The 19192-nt window shown below is 52.5% G+C and overlaps 6 protein-coding genes across 6 annotated transcripts; 4 read left to right on the forward strand and 2 right to left on the reverse strand.

Moving 5' to 3' along the window:
- Positions 1–18: 18 nt before the first annotated feature.
- On the reverse strand, positions 19–3364 carry BD324DRAFT_575962 (putative trehalose-phosphatase; the record flags this gene model as incomplete). Its single annotated transcript, XM_022013161.1, has 9 exons — positions 19–291; positions 343–464; positions 503–570; positions 620–696; positions 747–1037; positions 1087–1546; positions 1593–2085; positions 2130–2618; positions 2659–3364. 9 exons carry the CDS (start codon positions 3362–3364, stop codon positions 19–21), a joined length of 2979 nt encoding a protein of 992 aa, XP_021873656.1.
- Positions 3365–4747: 1383 nt separating this feature from the next.
- On the forward strand, positions 4748–9997 carry BD324DRAFT_678956 (hypothetical protein). Its single transcript, XM_022019021.1, has 10 exons — positions 4748–5081; positions 5417–5932; positions 6010–6366; positions 6406–6478; positions 6528–7813; positions 7866–8172; positions 8220–8297; positions 8337–8699; positions 8920–9456; positions 9497–9997. Exons 1-10 carry the CDS (start codon positions 4843–4845, stop codon positions 9662–9664), a joined length of 3924 nt encoding a protein of 1307 aa, XP_021873657.1. The 5' UTR covers positions 4748–4842; the 3' UTR covers positions 9665–9997.
- Positions 9998–10022: 25 nt separating this feature from the next.
- Positions 10023–13142, forward strand: BD324DRAFT_640986 (TIP-1 family-domain-containing protein; the record flags this gene model as incomplete). Its single annotated transcript, XM_022017385.1, has 11 exons — positions 10023–10286; positions 10341–10645; positions 10701–10883; positions 10935–11057; positions 11102–11249; positions 11298–11411; positions 11464–11728; positions 11780–11932; positions 11982–12277; positions 12322–12557; positions 12605–13142. The coding sequence occupies 11 exons, from the start codon at positions 10023–10025 to the stop codon at positions 13140–13142; spliced, it is 2625 nt and encodes an 874-aa protein (XP_021873658.1).
- BD324DRAFT_667355 (hypothetical protein) lies at positions 12947–17044 on the reverse strand (the record flags this gene model as incomplete). Its single annotated transcript, XM_022018920.1, has 12 exons — positions 12947–13445; positions 13490–14119; positions 14161–14313; positions 14364–14501; positions 14545–14623; positions 14667–15105; positions 15151–15428; positions 15474–15614; positions 15662–15837; positions 15887–16019; positions 16065–16177; positions 16228–17044. The coding sequence occupies 12 exons, from the start codon at positions 17042–17044 to the stop codon at positions 13324–13326; spliced, it is 3219 nt and encodes a 1072-aa protein (XP_021873659.1). The 3' UTR covers positions 12947–13323.
- Positions 17045–17275: 231 nt separating this feature from the next.
- On the forward strand, positions 17276–18279 carry BD324DRAFT_615334 (DNA-directed RNA polymerase ii 13.3 kda polypeptide). The gene is made up of 4 exons (XM_022014709.1): positions 17276–17323; positions 17535–17664; positions 17709–17798; positions 17850–18279. The coding sequence occupies exons 2-4, from the start codon at positions 17600–17602 to the stop codon at positions 18163–18165; spliced, it is 471 nt and encodes a 156-aa protein (XP_021873660.1). The 5' UTR covers positions 17276–17323; positions 17535–17599; the 3' UTR covers positions 18166–18279.
- Positions 18280–18410: 131 nt separating this feature from the next.
- On the forward strand, positions 18411–19097 carry BD324DRAFT_648496 (hypothetical protein; the record flags this gene model as incomplete). The annotated part of the gene is made up of 8 exons (XM_022017850.1): positions 18411–18494; positions 18544–18571; positions 18618–18668; positions 18719–18757; positions 18810–18838; positions 18891–18939; positions 18998–19013; positions 19064–19097. 8 exons carry the CDS (start codon positions 18411–18413, stop codon positions 19095–19097), a joined length of 330 nt encoding a protein of 109 aa, XP_021873661.1.
- Positions 19098–19192: the final 95 nt, after the last annotated feature.

A 19192-nucleotide genomic window follows, 5' to 3' on the forward strand; every position in this document is an offset into this window, starting at 1 on the left:
CCGGGCCTTTCCTCACACTCACGCCTCGCACAGCCCTTCAAGAGCCTCAACCACTTCCTCCGGACATGTTACATGCCAGCTGGCCAAAGTCTTCTTCGCCGGTGGTCCAACCGTTGTTGCAAAGATAACCTCGGGAGTCAAGTGGAGCTCCACATCGGGAAGCTGCTCAGCATCCTCAGGATCGAGACTTGAGGTCACAGCGACAGGTGGCTTGAGCATCAAGGGTTGACCTGGGCCCGAACCGCCAGGGGGGAAGACCGTCCGAAGCGATCGGAACATGTCTTCGTCAGTCTGGACAAACAAGAATCAGCTCTGATCGATCGTGCAGGAATCGAGTCCCACCTTGTCATCTCCCGCGCAAAAGATGAAATCAGCGTCGGGGTTCTCATACATCAATCTCCGCACGATCTCTCCCTTGTTGACGGCAAGAGGTCGGACTTCAAGATTTTTCTTGCCAACGAGAACTGTAGCAGTCAAGGTATGCTCATACGGTCTCACTCACCCTCGACTGGTCGGCGTGGCGCCAAGCTGCTCTCCAACAAGTCTAGAGCTTGTTTACACTGGAACTCGCTAAGTGACATCAGATACTGATCGAACAGGGTGAAGACGACTAGCTCACCCAAAGTCTGGATCCGAATTCCGATAGTGCCAAGTAATGGAAGCTTTCTTGACTTCAATCGTACTTCCCGTCGTACGCTGAGTGGTGTCAGCCAAAGTCATGAGTCGCAGTCCAGATTCGATCTTACCTCCATGTAGTACCTGAAAATCTCCTCGACCTCGCTCATCCAGCTCATGTCCAGAGTCTCCGTCATATTGGAGAACTCGTCGGCCCCAGGGGCGCGAACGAAACTTCCGTGCTCAGCGGACAGACCGAGACCCTCAACATCGCCCCAATGCTCCATGAGGAAGTCGCCATCTCGTCCAGAAATGAGATAGACGATGTTCCGGGGGTCGGCGGCGACGGCTGAAATGGCTCGGCGAGTACGCTCAGTGGGAATGGCGTGAGAGGGAACTTTGACGATGGGCGTAAGGGTACCCTGCGGCACGTGTGAGTCGAGCACTTGACAAGGGATCACTGGGGCTCACGTCGTAATCAAACAGCATCAACCTCTTCTTGGCCTTCTTGTAAGCCTTTTTCATCACGCCTAGATCCAGAGCAGGCGTCTGATGCGCCGTATGATCTCCTCCAACGTTTTCCAGAAGCTGGGTGAGAATCGTCGCAGCCCAAGTATGACTCGTTGAACCCGAGATACTGCTGTAGAGCTGAGCGTGTCGTTCCTCCTTCTCCTCCTGTGACATTCTCAAAGCTTTGTCGATGGCTTCTGCCACGCCGAGCAAGTCATGAGGGTTAATTTGGAGAGCCGACTGGAAAGAAGTCGCTGTGCCCATAAATTCGGACAAGACGAGAGGCGACTTGAACGTTTTGTCCTGGCAGAGGATGAACTCCATGGACGTCGTGTTCATACCGTCTCGAAGAGAGGTTATCAAGGCCAGATCGGCGACGGACAACAGGGCAAAGTATTCCTCTCGTTCAATCGCTTGGTGACTGGACGGATGTCAGCTTGCCACTCGAAGAAGATCAGGGAGCTCACTAGTGGTGGACTGGGGTAAAATCAAGACCGCCGTAGGTGCCGTTGATGTGACTAACCAATTCAGCAGTCTTTCGCTCAAGCTGAGGTGTTTCTGACAGAGCAGGCGTGGTTACTTGAATGAGGACCACTTTTCCGCGCCACTCGGGATATACCTCCAAAAGCTTTTCAAACGCCTGAAGCTTGTTGTAGACTCCCTTGGCAGGATCCAGTTTTTCACGACCGATGATGATCTTCTTGTCCTTGTAGAGCGTTTTGAGAGCTTCCATCTTGGGCGCCACACCGGGCGAGTCGCGATCATGGGAGACACGCTTGATGTCAATGCCGATCGGGCAGTGAGTGACGGCGGTGAAGGATCCGTTTGCCTCGACACCTCCCTGCGCAGACTCGTATCCGCAGACTCTTATGCACGTCGAGACAAAGTGTCGGGAGTAGGCGTAAGTCTGGAAAGAGATGACGTTGGCTCCGAGCATTCCATCGAGGATCTCGCGGCGTTCTGAGACGGAATGTCAGACTTCTGACCGTTTGGGTCAGACTCACTTGGGATACATCTGAAAATCTCGGACGATGGCCAGGGAGTGTGCATGAACATTCCAATCATGATCTCTGCCGTTTGATGGGGATTTCGGAGATGTTGACCCAACGCCGATCCAACATGACCGAAAAATCCACCCGGCTTATCCAAACTCTGTCCACCTCGGAAGTCGTGAGACCTAGGAGTGGACTGACTGCTCTCCCAATCCATCCCCTTGGGTTGTCCATTGCCAATGGCCGGGGACGGGCTGTGAAAGTGTTGAGTCCAGCTCTGATGAGGTTGTTGATAGTTTCCAAGCGCCTCTCTGATCATTTTGGGGGCGAGCAAGAGATGATAATCGTGGACAATGATGAGGTCTCCGGGTTGGTAGATTTCCGCGACTCGGGATGCGAAGAGGGCGTTCGCCCGGTGGTAGTGGATGAAGAGGGGATCAGGGGAGGGAACAGTGGCAGTCGAGTCGAGCCAGAGGAGATAGTGGAAGAGCGGCCAGAGGGCTAGGATTCGTCAGTCCTGACTCTGGCTAGCATCACTCACTTTTCTTGCAAAATCCTTCATAGTGACCTTTGGACACGTCAGGTGGAAGGAAGACCGGCACGTAGTGCAGTTTCCCCCTATCGTCCGCAGCGGCTTCGACTTCGGTGAATCTGTTGAGTTCACTTTCAATCTCCTGCCTTTCTGCATCATTAAATTCTCCATTGAAGACTTTGAGCGGTTGCTCGACAGGTGTTTTGAATCCATTAAAATCTCCATTTTCAGCATGGTCACCGTTGGCATGGCCTTGTTCTGTAGGAAGGAGGTGAGGAAGAGTGGGTACAGGATCCAAGGTGGGTGTTGGACCTGATTGTGTCTGGAGCAAGACCTCTCCTGTCCAGGCGACGACGAACTGTTCATGCGTTTGAGAAAGACTGCGAATGCCAGAGATCATAGCTGTATGAGCTGTCCTGGCATGGATCCTCCATTGTGCATCGTGGGACTCGGTGGTCACTTCTTGCTCTTCGGGCTTGAACTCAGCGGCAGCGGAAGGTAGGTGGGTCGAACCGCCCAAGATAGGTGTCGACTGGGGTACAGCACGTGTGATCTCAACGGGGAGGTGATGACAGACGTGGATGATCCGACCTGAGAGAGCGACATCTTTTGCACGTAACGAGGCTTCTAGACGTGAAACCTGAGCTCGAATCTCTTCCAGACTGGGCAAGGGTTCCGGGGTTGGATCAGGCAAGGTTGAATCGGTGATGTCCATGGTGATGACGAATAGTTGGACAAGGTTGCAGTATAGACGGAGTCGTTTCTGGAGGATTTGTACGCTATAAGACCTCCAAGGGAATGATCGTGAACGCTTCGGAAGAACCTCGGTGCCTTTTCGGTTGAGGTGAGAATGTCGTCAAGCAGGCTGTGTTCAGTACGAGTGAAGAGCGTCCTTTGTGACAAGCACGGAGCACAGAGCTGGTGGTGGCCGGAGGAACGACGTCAAAAGAGAGAGATAGCTTGTCGACGAATATTGATCTGCGGCTGCTCTTAAGAACCGTGACTGAGATGCCCTTTTCCCCCTCTCCCCAAGGTGGTCGTGGTGTGTTGCGGAATGGGGATGATGACCTGTTTTCCTTTTTTTTGGGCTTCCTCCCCAATGACTTCAGGAGGATGTAGGTGGATGATATAGACGAGCTAGCTGCCTTCTGATAGTGAGCTGTGGTTCCGATGTCCTCAGCAAGTAAGGGAAGCCAGACTAAAGCAGGAGCGGTTGATGCTGGCTGAGCAGTCGAGGGAGGAGGTATTGAAATGGAATGGGATGTGCAGCAGCAACAGCAGCAGCAAGTCATACCATTTTCTTTTTTCCATTCAAAATTAAAATATGAAAATGAGAGAGAACCAATTACGTCGTTTTGTGGGGGTGCAGTGCAGGCAAAAACGTTCAATTAGCCCCCCCCCATCTACGGGAGATCACTGGAATCAACTCATACATACATACAGCCAGATGGGCCAGAGTCTTGACGGAATGGCATTGCAGCTTTCCACCTTCCACATACAGTCGACTCAACTATCATGTAGTAGTCCATGCATGCCAGGCCTTACATATGCCCCTCTCTCTCTATCTCTCGCCTGAACTCTTCCTCACGAGGGGTGAATGACGGTTGAGAACGCGTCAGGTACGTGTTGAGGCGAGTATCATTACGTCATGATTACCTTTATTACTCATGGTCATTTTTGCATGGCGTAACAATCGCAGGCGTCCCTCAAAGGTGGCATTGCCACATGATTATGGAGGTGCAGCTATGGTGGCGCGTGTCCTGTGTCCGTATCATTCACAGCGACTTCAATCGATGAGGATGGTACAAAGAAATGCCCAGTGCTGTAGCGCTTGAGCAGTCGATGGATCTCCGCTCGCCCTTGCCCTTGCACCCAAATGATCTGAAACGGAATTTGTGAACAATAGACTCCCAGCCAGATCAAGGGGGCATCCTTTGTATGTACTGTACAGCTCTTTGACTTTACCCGATGCGTGCTACCTTTGATATCGATGACAAAGGAGTGTATCCCCTCTGGTCCATGGAAGGATGATATTGAAGTGAGATCGTTGCCAAATTCGGACAATGCTGGAATGGGGCAAGCACTGTCGACGAGGTGACAAAAGGTCAATCCCAAAACTCAAGGTAGTCATGTCTTTCCTCGAGCGACAACATCATTGTCTTCCTTGACTTGGTCGTCCGGTGAACCGACACAATGGTGGCACCTGTCAATCCACACGAGTCAATCGGATTGTTCCCATTCGGCATGACGGGACTCTTCGATCCTCGTGCAAGTGGGATCCCTTCAGAGCTCGCCAGGTTGTTCGAGGCTCCTGCCTTGGATACGAACAATGGGTTCATGTATCGTGTACCTCCAGTCGTTCCCTCTGCTCGTGTCGAAGATGCAGAGTATGAAGAGGTAGACAAGAGAGATGAAGCCAGTCAAGAGCTAGAGTGAGTGAAGTCTTTGTCCCTCAGAATGGAAGTCGAGAGGAGGAGGCAGGGGTCCTTTGGGGAGACACACCTTACTTCGTATTGTCCGGGGCGACGGACAATGAACAGCAAGCGATGAGTAGCTGAAGTACATTGTCATCGCTTGGCCGAGAGTCAGCCTCAAGCGACCGAGAGGAACAAAAGCGACTTGTGTGCACTACTTGACATCAGCACCTCGTCAGTCTTATCCCCTCCGACAATCTCCTCCCCGCGACATTGTTCTTGTGTCAACCGTCTCTTGCTCGTCTAGCATTCTCTCAACACCCTCTCTTAGCCGCAGCTGACACCCTATCCAGCGCCAATATCCTCGCTGAGCGACTACGCACTCTCAAAGGGCGGCTTCAAGGGGATTCAACCGACACATTACAGACGCAAGCAGCTCCTCAAGCTCCTCAATTAAGAGGAATCTTGTCACCAGGTCGTTCAGCAGCTCGTCCTGAAGCTTATCACCCGCCTCAACTTCCACAAGAAGACCAGAACTCTTCCTACTTTCTCTCACCCGATCGTCATCTTCATCAACTTCGACGTTTCCCACCGACCGAGGAGCTGGGCCCGTCCGATAGTATCAGCATGTATCGACCGCATCGGGCTCCTAGTGCTCGCTCGGTCCGACGAGGGGGAACGAATGTCGATGGCGAGGAAGGTCACATGGATCCCTATCCATATACGTCTGAGCTGCAGCACCTCGGTCAAAACGAAGGCGGGAGCGTGACAAGTGGGGATGGAGGAATGACGATGCAGACCCCTCGATCTATGGGATATCTCGATCAAGCGACAGCTCCTCCTACCAGTAACTGGACGACCGGTACTCTGTGAGTGGGGCACCGGAACCCTCCTTTCTTTTGTTTGAGACTCTCTAGCAGAGAAAGTTCCACTGACTCAGGCTAAGCGCCGGGAACATGTACAACATGCGAGAGCGACTGCTCAAAGAGGCTGAGCTTCAGCATCACACTAACGATGATCAGATCCAGAAACAGTTGGCCAGTACGGCCGAGCTGGCAGCCACCCTTGTCAAGCTGGAGAAAGCAGAAGAGCAACTTCGAACACTCCAGGCGACATTGTTCGCCGAACAGGTCGCCCGGACCCAAATCGAACGAGAGGCGGAACAGAGTCGAGAAGATATGAAAGACTGCAAGGATGAGCTGGCGAGTGCTATCAGAGCTCTCAGACGGGCCAGAGATGAAGGACAAAGGGGCGACGAAGAGCGAAAGAGGCTCCAGCGATGTTTCGAAACGACCAAGAACCAGTGAGTTGCCAACATGTTTCCGGTCGTTAACGATGTCAGGCTACACAAGTATCATGAGGAGCTCAAGGTTCGCGATGCTAGAGCCAAGGGAAGAGAAGAAGGTCGGGCAGAGGTATGACGCTCCTATGAATCGACATCAGTACTGAACTGAGACCTGTCAGGCGTGGAAGGAAGCTGAGATGTGGATGGGCGGGTCCCCTCCCATTCCTGTCGAGCCTATACAAAGTATTCCACCCGCCGTGTTTCGACAGACTCCAATAATGAATGGGAACCAGGCCTTAGCGCCACCACCACAACAACAACAGCAGCAGCATCAGCAGCAAGCGTACCAGCAGCAAACAGGACAGTACACCTCCCCACCTCAGCAGTATGTTCCTCAGCCTGGCGAGTCGATGGGCCCGCAAGCACAATATCAGCCCATGGTCATGCCACAACAAGGGGCACAGATGGGCCCGCCACATCTGGACCACCAATCGTTTGCTGAACCTCCTCAACAGTCTCAGCACACTTTGCAGAAGATGCAGCCTCACCACTCAAATGTGACTGGTCAAGCTCAACAATCAGGCTATCCTGCGGCCCCCGTACAGCCCCAGCATACTCCGCAGACTCTGCAACCCCAGCATACTGCCCAACAAAGTTACAGTGGGGGGCTCCCGGAGAAAATCATGCACACCATGGCTAGGCCCATCACACCGCCACATCTGGTAGGAGTGGCAGTTCCGGTGACGGATCCCGCCTCTATCCCCAGGCCTACACCTCAGATGCCGGAAGGTGGCCAGTGGCAGCCTTTGGGACAGCATCCGGGTCAGCCTACGTCCAGCGCTCATCACGCTGGAAGCAGAAGTGTCCCTCATCAGTATACGACTTTACCACCTCACCAGCCAGCAAGGGCGGGAACAGTGATCCACTCGAATAATCGACCTGGACCTCATCCCAACTCGGCGCCACGCCAGTCCAGTAGACGAGAACGATCACACTCAGTGAATGGCCATGTTGCAGTACCGGATTTCATCCAAAGACCTCATCCAGCAGACTCATACCTCGACAGAGCAGACCACGATCCCCGCATCAAGTCTTTGCTCAGTGGCGCTCAGAGCAAAACCATCCACACTTCCGAGTACCCTACATCTGCCCGTACTGGAGAGGCTCCACCTCAAGCTCTGGATTCAGCATCCCTAGATAAACCGCTCCCCAAACCGTTCCAGCAATCAGTCTTGAGCAAGTCGCAGTCGACCCGTCGACCTTCAGCCAGCACCCAGAGACCCAATCGAAGGTTGAGTCTCACCGAGGGCTTGCATCCTCTCTCTCCAGCTCATCCTTCTCATCGAGGAGATCAGCACCATGATGGTGATCGCTATCCTGCTTTCCCAGTCAACGGGACAGCTCGTGGACATTCTATGCCGTCAAGCATTGGCTCATTCAATCCTGCAAATTATGCGCTGCCTGCGTGAGTGTGGCGGCGCTTCCGACACGGTTCTCCCCACTAAAGACCCCCTTAGCTCTGTGGACCCGTCCATGCTGCAGACACCGCAGTCCACTGCACGACACCAGTCAGTCAGACAGACTCCTCATAATTCTGTCAGATCACGTAGCTGGATGGCTGGCGCGTTGCGTAATGACGCTGAGCTTGATATCGGCGACCTTTCCAAGATCCTCGAGGAAAGCGATAATCCCCCACACGCCCATGCTCATACCCGTGCCCAGCATCCCAGGCAGGGCGACAGGGAGCCATCAAGGCAGGCTTTTGAGACACCTCGGCCTGCCGAGCTCAAGAGTCCGAGGAACGTGATGGACTCGATTGTCATGGTGAGTGCGCAGTCGTCAATCGAGGCATCACCAACATCCCAACTCAGCGAAACATGCCTACTCAAGACCAGCAACAGGTGCCACGGAAAGCTCCATCTATGACTCCGATGAGGAACCAGCCAAGAGTGAGTCATGCTCCCTGACGCACAGGCTGAGACTGTCAGCCGGTCATGCCAAGTCTGCTCAGTGGAAACAAAGCCAGATCCGAAGCCCCAGGTGTATCGAACGGTCGTCATGGCCACGGGCAGTACACAGGGCGATCGACTCCAGCTCTCCACGACCCTCGTGGACCTGATGAGCCACCTCATTCCCATTCTCTCTTCCTTCCACCCGGTATGATGAACCGGACAAGGTCCGCAGAGTCGGATGATATCCCTCAACGACATTCGGCACTGGGTCTTGAGGGACTGGATGAAGTGCCGTCTGGTCGGTCGAACGCTGTGTTCAGCCGACACGGCCGTGAACAAGGTGAAGCCAGGTATCCAGAGTCTCAAGGAACCGCCATGTCAAGGATCCGAGCACCCACCGTAGGTTCATTGCCTCCTCCTCCGAAACGAGGAGCTTGGTATCATTGAGCCAGTGAAAGAGAGACAATGACTGAGTTGTACATGTTTTCCTTCCCCCCAATTTATTATATCATTCTTCAACGATGTACCCTGTAGATCACGATTCAGCCTCCGGTGCGTCCTTTCACACTGATCGTTAGCCCTCTTGACTGACTTCGCAATTGTTCTGATGTCTTACCAGTCTTCGCGATCCAACAACCTCTCCGCTCGTCCCAGTGTGGCCCCCTCCTTTGTATCCGAGGGAGTTTATCAGGCCGATCACACCGGGGCCCTTGACAATTTCGGCTCAGGCCCCATAGGTCCACAAGAGACAAGGCCTCGTCTTACCTCCGCTTCCGATGCGAACTCCCAGACATTCACTCACTATCGTTCCGCTTCGGATGGAGATGCTCTCAAGCAGATCCGAGACCGATTGATGGAGTCGGATCCCAACACAATCTCCGTACCCCAACCTCAGACGGTGCACCCAGTCTCACCACATCGAGTGCCTCTTCCGAAATCAAGGTCTCAGGCTCCGACCGCATACGAGATGCAGTCCCCGAAAGGATCATCCTTATTGTCGCCAAAGTCTCAGAGGAACGGCAGAAACGGCCACAGACGATCAGAAAGTCATCAAACATTTGGCACTTTACAGACCATGCCGAGTGTCAGTATCATCGATTTCGCTCTGACCCACCCGCTCCCATCTTCCAAGGGCGGTAGCAGTCCCAAAACTGGCGTAAGAGCTGCAGGTGTGGGTTGTCTGACGTGTTTGTTAGACCGAGTTCGACAATGATAAGATCAAGGAAATTCACCACTCCAAAATGAACGTCAAAAGAAAACCAGTACCCGGCCCAGGTCCCGTCCCAGATCCCAGGAAGATCCCCTTACCTGCATCTAGACCACCTACTAGAGCGAGAGCATCTAGTAAGGAGCCAATCAAGTGAGATGCCGAATCTGCAGCTGATGTAAGCCATCCTCCCGGTTCAGCTTACGCCCGCACTGAAGGTACCATTGAGGAGGTCACCGAGGAAGAAAGTGGCAGGGAGAATAAGGGCAAAGGGCGAAGGTGGTGAAGAAGGGCCTTCCTGGAAGAAGGGGAGACTTTGTAGAATCCCACCATTCGTGTGCCTGACCCATGATCTTGAGCGGGACCCTTGTGAACTATCAAAGATGGGAGGAAGTCTTGCATTTGATGTAACTGCCACACAAGCAAAAACTGCCACAAATGATGACCTCTCACTCGCGAGGTGAGAGACCGTGCCAGCAGTACATTGAGACTCTTCAACATTGACCGCGACGGCCATGGAAAGCGTCGACAGAATACGCCGGGCATCACGAACCATAGATCTGGAAGCCATCGATCACAATGTTAAGAAGCACATCGATGCCCAATTTCCAAGCTTGGACTCGCTCCTCGCTCAACATGGGCAATCTCAGGCCGAAGCTGGTCCCAGTCAACCGATGAAGCGTACAGATAGTCGACGCAGTGCGAAGGATAGGCATAAGCGAGGCTTGGAGGATGAGATCTCATACTGGCAGGCTAAGAAGAGAGCCGCTGACGCCGAGGTCAGAATACTGAGTGTTGTTGAAGACCTACTGACACCTCTTTCTTTCGCCCAGCTTGCAACTACGACCTCAACCCTACCTGACATGCTTCATGCCGCCCAGGAAAGACTTCAAAAGCTTCTGGAATCCGCACAGTCTCTCTCCATTCAGCGCTACGCCCTCGCTGATAAGCTGGGCAATCTCATAGCGGAGCTACAGAGCTCCGCCGAGACAGACGGCTCCTCTCGCGAAGAGGACAACAGAAGCGGAAATCGAAAACAAAGTGTTTTGGAGCAGATGGAGAGTATGTCCTCGGAGCTGGCTCGCCTAGAAGCTGGTTTAGCCTGGGCTACAATACTAGAACAAGTGGTAGTCATGAGGTCAGCACACAATACTCACAGTGGAGGATGTGGCCTCAGGCTGACCTGTCTCCAGTGAACAGATCCTGTCACCTCAAACGCATCATCCGTCTCCATTAGGAGCATTACCCATATATCAAAAGCTGGATTCTCTGGTGCAGAGGATGGAAGAGATTCTACCCCCGGATATGGGCCTTCTCAGAATCATCGTGCAGACGAGGGATACCACATGGAACGCCTTGAAAGACATCATGTCACAGTGAGTCAAAGTCCGTTCCACTGTCGTCCGCCTAGCTGACGCCAATTCTAGGGATCTTCTGAAAGCATGCGAAGCGCTCAAATGGCCTCTGAGAGTCGACTACGCATCTGTGTCTCCAGCAGAGAGGAGAGCATTTGAGCGGTCTTATCAAGACCTTTTGGTTCTCCAGGCCGAGTAAGTCCGAACAACACAGCATTTAGCTGATCCACGATTCTCAGAGGCGAGGCAATGGGTAGATTGCCTGTTTTATCCCCACATTGGTCTTCTGGGACAGGCCTGTACCCTCTGCAAGCTATGATCCAGCCTATCGCTCTGAGATTCAAATATCATTTTCAGGGTTCACGGAATACCAATCGAGTAGACAAGGCGAGTGTGCTCATCACAAACCGAACTATCAGCTGACTGATCCGGCAGCCCGAATGGGCATTCTCCAATATCCTTGATCAAATCTACGAGCACCAGTCCTTTTTAGAGGATTATCTACAGCCTTTGACCGCTCGAGCTGGCTTCCCAGACGTGGACGTGAAGGTGCGACAGAAGGCTTTGCCTGATCCTTGAACTCGGCTGACACTTTGTCTAGTCTGAATTCACCATGTTACTCTTTCCGATCCTTTTGGGCATGCTGCGGTCCCGCATACCAAAGCTCCTCGATCATCCCGCTCTTCTGGCTCATACGATCTATCAAACAGTAGTCTTTGATGACTCAATTAGGGAAGGTGGATTCGATTTAGAAGCAGTATCATTACACGAGAAGAGCAAGACGATCCCATCCTGGGAGGGTCTGGCCGGCGTTCTGCTCAAGGACGAGGGTTGGTTTCAGCAATGGCTCAACGGTGAAAAAAAGTGTACGTACTCACCGACGTACAATCCAGGCTAGATGCTAATCGACAATGTAGTCGCCGAAAGCCAGCTGAAGGAGATCCTTGCATCTCCCGAGGCATGGACCATCACGGACGAGGTCGCAGAAGAGGATGTCGAGCAAGTTGAGGCGGGTATGAGACCGACAACAAGTGCTCGACAGGTTAAAGCATTGTTTGAGCAGATCACAGGTGCGAGAGTTCGAAGTACCATGAACAGTTCTGACGACGATTCCCTCAGATCGATATGCTCCTCTTCCGTCGCTTGACTATCGACTGCCATTTTTGACCACGATCCAGTTGCCAATCCTGGTTTCATATCATTCCAGGATCGCAGGCTCTCTTGACGCATTCGAAACGCTCTCATCTGCTTTTGCCCGTGTTGTGCCTGGCGCGCTGTCGGGCAATACCCGAGCTGGAGTTCACATAGAACCGGCCAAATTGACTGGTGGCAGTAATGGTCTTGACAGGTTGTGCAAAGCGTATGTTAGTGCGGCTTGGGTTCTCAATGCGTTGAGAGTATGGGCGGACGATTCGGTGAGTTTTGAATCATCTGGCATTTCATCTAATGGTATTGCCAGTTCTTCGTAGAAATGTCTGGCGAATTGAAAGACTCTGTCCATCTCCGGTGGAAGCTTCACAACGATCAATACCTCCCAGCAGAATTTAAGAGCTCTGCCAGTGTCAGTCATATTGGCGCCAGCATCTTCGACACGGTACTCGACAAGTTGGCCAGCACACAGCAACGTGCCGAAGATATGATTGTCTGTCACGTCACAGTCGAAGTGCAGAACGAGCTAAAGGAGCATTTAAAGCGGTACGTACCAGAGACCCTAGCCTCGTGTCACTGACAGAGGATTCTAGACGCTGGGATCAGACCTCCTTGACGGATGACCCCGCCCCTGACCTCAGCCTGGTGAATGCGTTGTCGACCTATTCGAGTCATGTCTCGGCTGTGCGCGTCAACTTATCGTCGCTCGTTGCATCACGAATTTATCGCAGAATAGTGGGTCACCTCTCGAATCACATCTCGCAACGAGCAGTGTACTCTGGTTGGTCAAAATTCTCCACTTTTGGAGGTCAAGATTTTCTGCATGAAATTCAGGACTGGGTGCAGACATCTTCGTCTGCCATGCTGGGGTCTAATCAATCAACCGAGGACGAACTATTGGTTTCAAGTGCTATCGAGTACCCTTGGCAAACATTGATGGATGCTGGACGACTACTGAGTTTACCAGAGGACGACGGCAAGGGCACTGCAACATTTGCGCAAGCCATGGCGGCCGCTTGGTCAGATGGAGAGGAGAGTAGAGTCTTGTTCTGCCAGCGTGCAGGTACAAGTCAGATGGGCAGTCAAGAGATGCAGGGGATCCTGAGGCGCAGGGTAGAGTGTTGGCGATGAACCTCTGTCGCAAGGCGCTGAGACAGTGCGACTTTCCTTGACACCATCGCTATGCATTGACACTCCATGCTGACATCATACATTACATTCAGTAATCAGTACCTGCGGGGCGGTGGTGGTGGACCACCGTAGCGATTGCCGGCTAGGTCTCATTAGTGCCCAATCACCAGATGAGCGCAGATCACATACGAGGCGGGTAGCCTTGGGTCCTAACTGGAGGAACAGTAGGTGCACCGACACCCAGACCATCTCCAGAAATGTTATTGAACAGTGACATGATGTCATCAGCGCGGAAGACAGGACCTGCAATAGCTTCAGCTGGATGCGAAGTTAAGCCAGGCACTCACCATTGAATGATCGAGCAGACGGCAGAGAATCGATAAACCAGGCCAGAGGCTTGGTTAGACCTGATCGATCGAAGTGATCGTTCGCGATCGGTATTGGCGGGCCTCTAGGAGGGAGAGGACCTGGATGGGATATGGGGAGAGGTAGCCCACCATAAGGTGGAACGGAACCGCCACCCCGGGCATGGGGCGCCCCTTGCTGTGGAGGCAAAGAGGAGCGATCGTCGTATCGTCCAGTACTTGGCATCCTTTCTCTTTCTGGTAAGGGGTACCTCCTTGGCGGAGGGGGTGAAGCAGTCGGCCTATAACGCTTAGCAGAAGGTGATTGTGACCTGTCGACGGAGCCTCTAGGTCGACCTTGGGCACGCGGAGGATCAGAGGTGGGAAAGGGCCGTTTAACAGGTGGAGACGGCACGCCTGCGGTATCAAGGTTGACAGCAGGAGGAGGCAGCGAAACCGGCGCAGGCGGAGGATGGTGAGAGCCGGTCAATGGCATCCCTGGAATCGGTCCTCCGGTAGAAGGTGCTGGTGGCGGGGCACCCTGGAGCCGTTTACCAAAACCTAGATCTCGAAGAGCGACTTGGTCGATGCCATTGTATACGAAGCGTTGCGCGAAGCGTTTGAGAGGTGAATCTGTGATTGTCAGCGATCCAGCTTTTCAGCAAAGATCTCACCATTAGGAAAAACCTCTGCAAATCGACTCTCTAACTTGTGAACACCGGCCAAATCGCCGTAGAGATACTCATATCTTGCCCAAGTGTCCCACAGTGGTCGCGCTTTGGCGGCGGGAATCTTGCTGGCGGATCGCTCAAAGAGTGCCCGGGCATCTGTGGTGGCTCAGCCTGAATCTGCTTATCCACTACAAGACGTGACTTACTTGAATCGTCATTGATAGAAAGCAAGAACTGAAGATATCGCACGACGTAATCAACATCCTCAGAGAAAAGCTTGAAGCCAAGCTCGAAAATCCGGATGGCGACTGCGGAGTCTTTATTTGAGTGATATTCCAGCATAGCTGCGTCTCGTCAGCTCTTTGCGAATGTGCTCTGCTATCTCACCCGATGCCTCGAAAGTGTGCCACGTCACATGTGGCGATTTTCTAGCTTTACCAAAGACGCCTCGAGCCGCTTTGAGCCCCTAGACGCAATCTCAGTCGCTTCCCGAGATCTTAATGACATACCTCGGCTCTTTGAGCGAATCTCATGTACATGATCCAAACGACGCTCGCCGCCGTCGCAAGATCGGCGACGTCCTTGCCCCTCTGCTCCGCAACGTGCTTACCCCGAGCTTCGCGTTCATCAATGAGTCGAGTGACTTCCGCCAAACCATCATCGCCGTTAATCGCATCATCGTCGGTCGGCTTGGAGATCTCTGGGCCTCTTGCCCGATCCACTTCGGCAGCCACCAATTCCTTCAATTCGTCAATTTCAGGATTCAGCCGGTTGATAAGCGCTTCGTAGACCTCGTGACAAGTCGCAAAATTGCCTCTGTCCTCTTCCAAGTCCGCCAAGGTGAAGGTGAGAAGGTAGCTGCACGGACAAGCTTCAACACCAGCTTGCAGGACCTCGGCAGCCTCGTCCTTTTTGCCTGCCGTGATGTGCCAATTTGCAGCGTAATGCCTTAACATTTCAGCACATAGTCTTTCAAATTCACTCGATACGCACCACAGCTCGGGGAAATGCCTCATGTCGCCGAGACATTGTCGGAAAGCGTACTTGATCCTGTGATTTAAGACTGCCTGATCCTCGATCACCAGCGGATTGCTCTCCTCCCACCGGAGATACGACTTCCAGGCGTTGACCGTGGATCGGTCTTGATCTGAAAACGTGGGATGTGGTGGCAGTGCCGGATGAGGCAGACCCTCTGTCAAGGCTCGCAGCTCTCGTAATGCTGTCCGAGCGGTCATGTATGCAGGGGATCGCTCAGCCAAGAACTTTTTGGCCTGGAAAGAGTGTGAGTTTGAAATGCTTGAAATGTCTGGGCTCACTGTCAACTTGTTCAAGCCAGATTCGAAAGCATCATATGCTTTCCAAAGTATCTCGACGTTGTTGAGAGGTATACAGACTGCGCGTTGGTAAATTTTCCTTAGACTGTCCATCTGCTGTTGAGTTTCCCATGTGTTCTTCGGCTAGCAGCTCGTCAGCAATTTGTGAGCTACAGTGAGTGTAGACATACATTTGGCTCAGAGACAAAACTGATGTATTCCTGCCATATTTCGCCACTTTCCCTGTCGGTTCCGCATTGCTGCAAGGCGAATTCATATGCTTTTGAGATTGTCGTCCTGATCTGTTCGACATCTGCGGCGCCCTCGGTGATAGGATTTTGCCGACGTATGTAGTGCAGATAAGCCTCTACAACGGAGTCAGGAGGCGAGTCGAGGCCATGACTCGGTAAACTCACTCCATATACTGACGTCCGCCGCCGCGGTCATCTCCCCATTCGTACCTTTCAAGGCACGGGCAAATAGACTTTCCACTTCGGAGAAGTTTGAGAGGGACAGCTCTAGGTTGATCATGAGGAGAAGCGGCTGCACCTGAAGATTCTCAGCGCGGGCGTCTCTAGAGGAACGAATCCTTACTGCTGAAGCCTCAACCTTGGAGAGCGCAGTATACCAAGCCCGGGCATCTATGATCTCCGACCGCTGTACCGAGAAGGTGAAGAGCTCAAGGAGGGTTCGGGAGTTCTTAGGATCTAGAATTTATTAGAGTAGCCCTGTCAAATCAGATCTTAGCCATGCTCACCATGCCTCCATGCTGAGATTAAATCTGGATTCTCGACTATGCTACTGGATTGTATCGAGAGGTTGGCAGGAAGGTCTGCTTGGATCTTGGGATCTTCCAGAGACTGAAATGGTGTCTGAGAAGGTAACAATGCAGCGTCTTGTGCGAATTGTTGGTCCGCAGAGATCACGGAGTCCAAGGCACCCCACTGCTCTTCCTGAGACGGTTCCGATTTAGATTGATCAGGTCCATGTTGTGCGGCAGGTGGTGCTACCGAATCGACCGGGATAGACTTCATTTCACTCTCGGCTACGACTCCACCGGTGGCTGCGGGTTGGACACTGGACGTCGCCTCGACCGGCGCATCGACGTCTGTAGCAGGCAAGATTGGGATGGCCTCATTTTTAACCACTTTCTGAATGGCCTCCTGAGCTTCGTGGGCTACCGCGCTCGACTGCATATCGATCGCGTGGGCAGCGTCCGCATCAGGCTGTTCGACTTGGGGTAGGCTTTGTGCTGCGGAATGCTCTACATCGTTGATCTTGTCTGCATCTGGATTGGACACTATGACACTGACCGAGGGCTGAGCAGTCTCCATTGATGATGTGTCACGAGGCGGAGCCGGTGGCATTGTACCTTCTAATACGCTCTCCAAAGCCTCGGCAGTTCTTAGAGGGTCCTGATCTGCTGCATCTGAAGCGGAAGCCAGAGCCTCAGATTCTCCTTGAGCCGCATCAGCACCATTGGACGAGGCTTGGACTGCAAGAGCCGCGTCTGCTAAATCTCCTTCAATGTCGGTGAGGGTCTTTAGCTGTTGAACGATCGCAACGGGATCCATAGGCGCTTCGTTCGGTTCCATGCTTCGAATGTTTGTCTCTGTGATGATCAACTTAGGTATATCATGCACCCAAGGGCATCCTCTGAAGCGCAAAAGTAGGTTATGTGTAGGGACAAAGAGATTTGAGCTGCTTGCCGAGTGACATTCACGCCACGTGTCTGAAATTGCCACGTCATGTATCTCACCCTCATCGCCAAACCCTTCTAGCTTCTGTGCTCTCTTGCTTTCAAACAGCTCAACAGCGTCAACGCATAGCAAAGAGGTGGAATACATCGAGGAGTGAGTCCGAGTCCCCGCTTGACATCTTGCCTTTCTTTGCAACACTCGAAATGATTAGACCAATTCCTAAATAATCTGTCAATCCACGGACTAGGCTCCGGCCTCTGTCGAATAAACGATAATGAGCAGTTTATGATCCACTCTATATCACTTCCAGAAGCATTTGTCGAAGAAGATCCAAGTTCTACCTGCTGACCTTATCTTTGACTAGAGCTTCGAAGTCCGGCTCGGCTTCGAGGAGAGCACGGTAGAGCCTGCGCTTGCAGCTCGCTCAGTATGTCGTCCGGTATCAATCAGCCGAATCGTATAGATTCCTGGGTTCTGGAAGACGGAGAGAAGCTGTGCGTAGTTGTGTTAGGAATCTTAAAGGCTCATGTTAAACCAGATTGACCATCACTGAGGATCCCAAAATCCCAAATGCGGCGACCGTTCTGCTGAAAAAGCAAGATCATACCATGGCCAACATGATTCGAGGGTCAGTCATCTGTCTTGAGATGCTCGAACACGCTTAACAAGCGATATTTAGGCAACTGCTTCTTGATCCCTCCGTTCTTTTTGCCGGCTACAAGGTCCCGCACCCCCTCGAGACCGATGTCATTATCAAGATTCAAACGGATGAACGATCAAATCCTGCCGACGCGCTAAAGAGGGCATGTACCCTGCTCATACAGCAGACACTCGAGGTCAAGAAGCAGTTCATGGAGCAAGCGAGAAACGCAGAAATGGGTCTCGGTCTAGGAGCAGAAGCTCAACCTACAAATATGGGTTATGATCCCTATGGAGACGGACTCGCATCTGGCGCTGCACGGACAGCAGACGGGGGTGACGCTTATGACTTTTAGAATGGCCCGAGGTGCTCAGGTGTTAGGTCAGAATCCAATTGTATCTTCTTGTTGTATGCATCAGAACTTCATGGATATAGAACAGATGTGTTGTAGCAGTGTGTTTGCATGACGTGGCAAGGCTTCGAGCATTTATCACCGGTTTCCCACGCTCGCCTCCTTCGATCGGTCTTCACCTCACGGGTCTCATGTCTGGCCGTTGCTCAAGTGATCGATACCTGACTACTTGAAGATTCGTCTAGAACATGGAAGTTGATCAGCCAGTCTCAGCGTCATCCGGAGTTGTCGCTTCAGGAGCGGAGAAGAAACCGAGATTCGAGGTGAAAAAGGTGTGCTTCTCACATCCACATGCCTTGTCCAGAGCTGACCGACTATCAGTGGAATGCCGTCGCGTTATGGGCATGGGGTGGGCGGTTCAAAACATCTCTGTGATCATGACTGAAAGCTTGCAGACATCGTGGTGGATAATTGCGCCATCTGCAGAAATCATATCATGGACCTGTGTCAGTAGACACCGTTACAATCCACGGACTGAGCTTACTCTATCGTCCAGGTATCGAATGTCAAGCGAATCAAGGAGCAGAGAGCGAAGGTGATCCAGCCTCTTCCTTAATCGAAGGTCAACTTTTGCTGACCTCCCTTAGGCTGTACTGTCGCCTGGGGTATTTGTAATGTGCGCTGCGCCCCTGAGCCGCTTACCCAAGTAACTCGCTCACTCTTCTCAGCATGCCTTTCACTTCCATTGCATCTCAAGGTGGTTGAAGACGCGACATGGTGAGACTGGCGGCGATTGGACAATTGTCAGATCTAGCTGACGTGACACAAATCTTAGTGTGCCCCCTTGACAAGTGAGCTGAATGATGAGCCGTTCAATGCCGGGACTGACCGACTCCCTTAGTCGACAATGGGAACTACAAAAGTATGGTCGATAGCTTTGCAGACCTCTGGCCGCTTGCAGCACAGAATTTTGCCCGTGTAATATAGATACTCCTGTACTATTGGACTTCACGCTCTGGATGATGCACAA

The sequence above is a fragment of the Kockovaella imperatae genome, assembly GCF_002102565.1.
Source record: "Kockovaella imperatae strain NRRL Y-17943 chromosome Unknown BD324scaffold_2, whole genome shotgun sequence".
Lineage (NCBI taxonomy): Eukaryota > Fungi > Basidiomycota > Tremellomycetes > Tremellales > Cuniculitremaceae > Kockovaella > Kockovaella imperatae.

Excerpts from the sequence above, each read along its gene's own strand:
- BD324DRAFT_678956 (XM_022019021.1), top strand. The coding sequence starts at position 4,843 with ATGGTGGCACCTGTCAATCCACACGAGTCAATCGGATTGTTCCCATTC. Across the intron at positions 8,173-8,219 it reads TGATGGACTCGATTGTCATG|CGAAACATGCCTACTCAAGA; the intron begins GTGAGTGCGCAG and ends ATCCCAACTCAG. Across the intron at positions 9,457-9,496 it reads GTAGCAGTCCCAAAACTGGC|ACCGAGTTCGACAATGATAA; the intron begins GTAAGAGCTGCA and ends CGTGTTTGTTAG.
- BD324DRAFT_615334 (XM_022014709.1), top strand. The coding sequence starts at position 17,600 with ATGTCGTCCGGTATCAATCAGCCGAATCGTATAGATTCCTGGGTTCTG. Across the intron at positions 17,665-17,708 it reads CTGGAAGACGGAGAGAAGCT|ATTGACCATCACTGAGGATC; the intron begins GTGCGTAGTTGT and ends ATGTTAAACCAG. Across the intron at positions 17,799-17,849 it reads ATGGCCAACATGATTCGAGG|GCAACTGCTTCTTGATCCCT; the intron begins GTCAGTCATCTG and ends AGCGATATTTAG.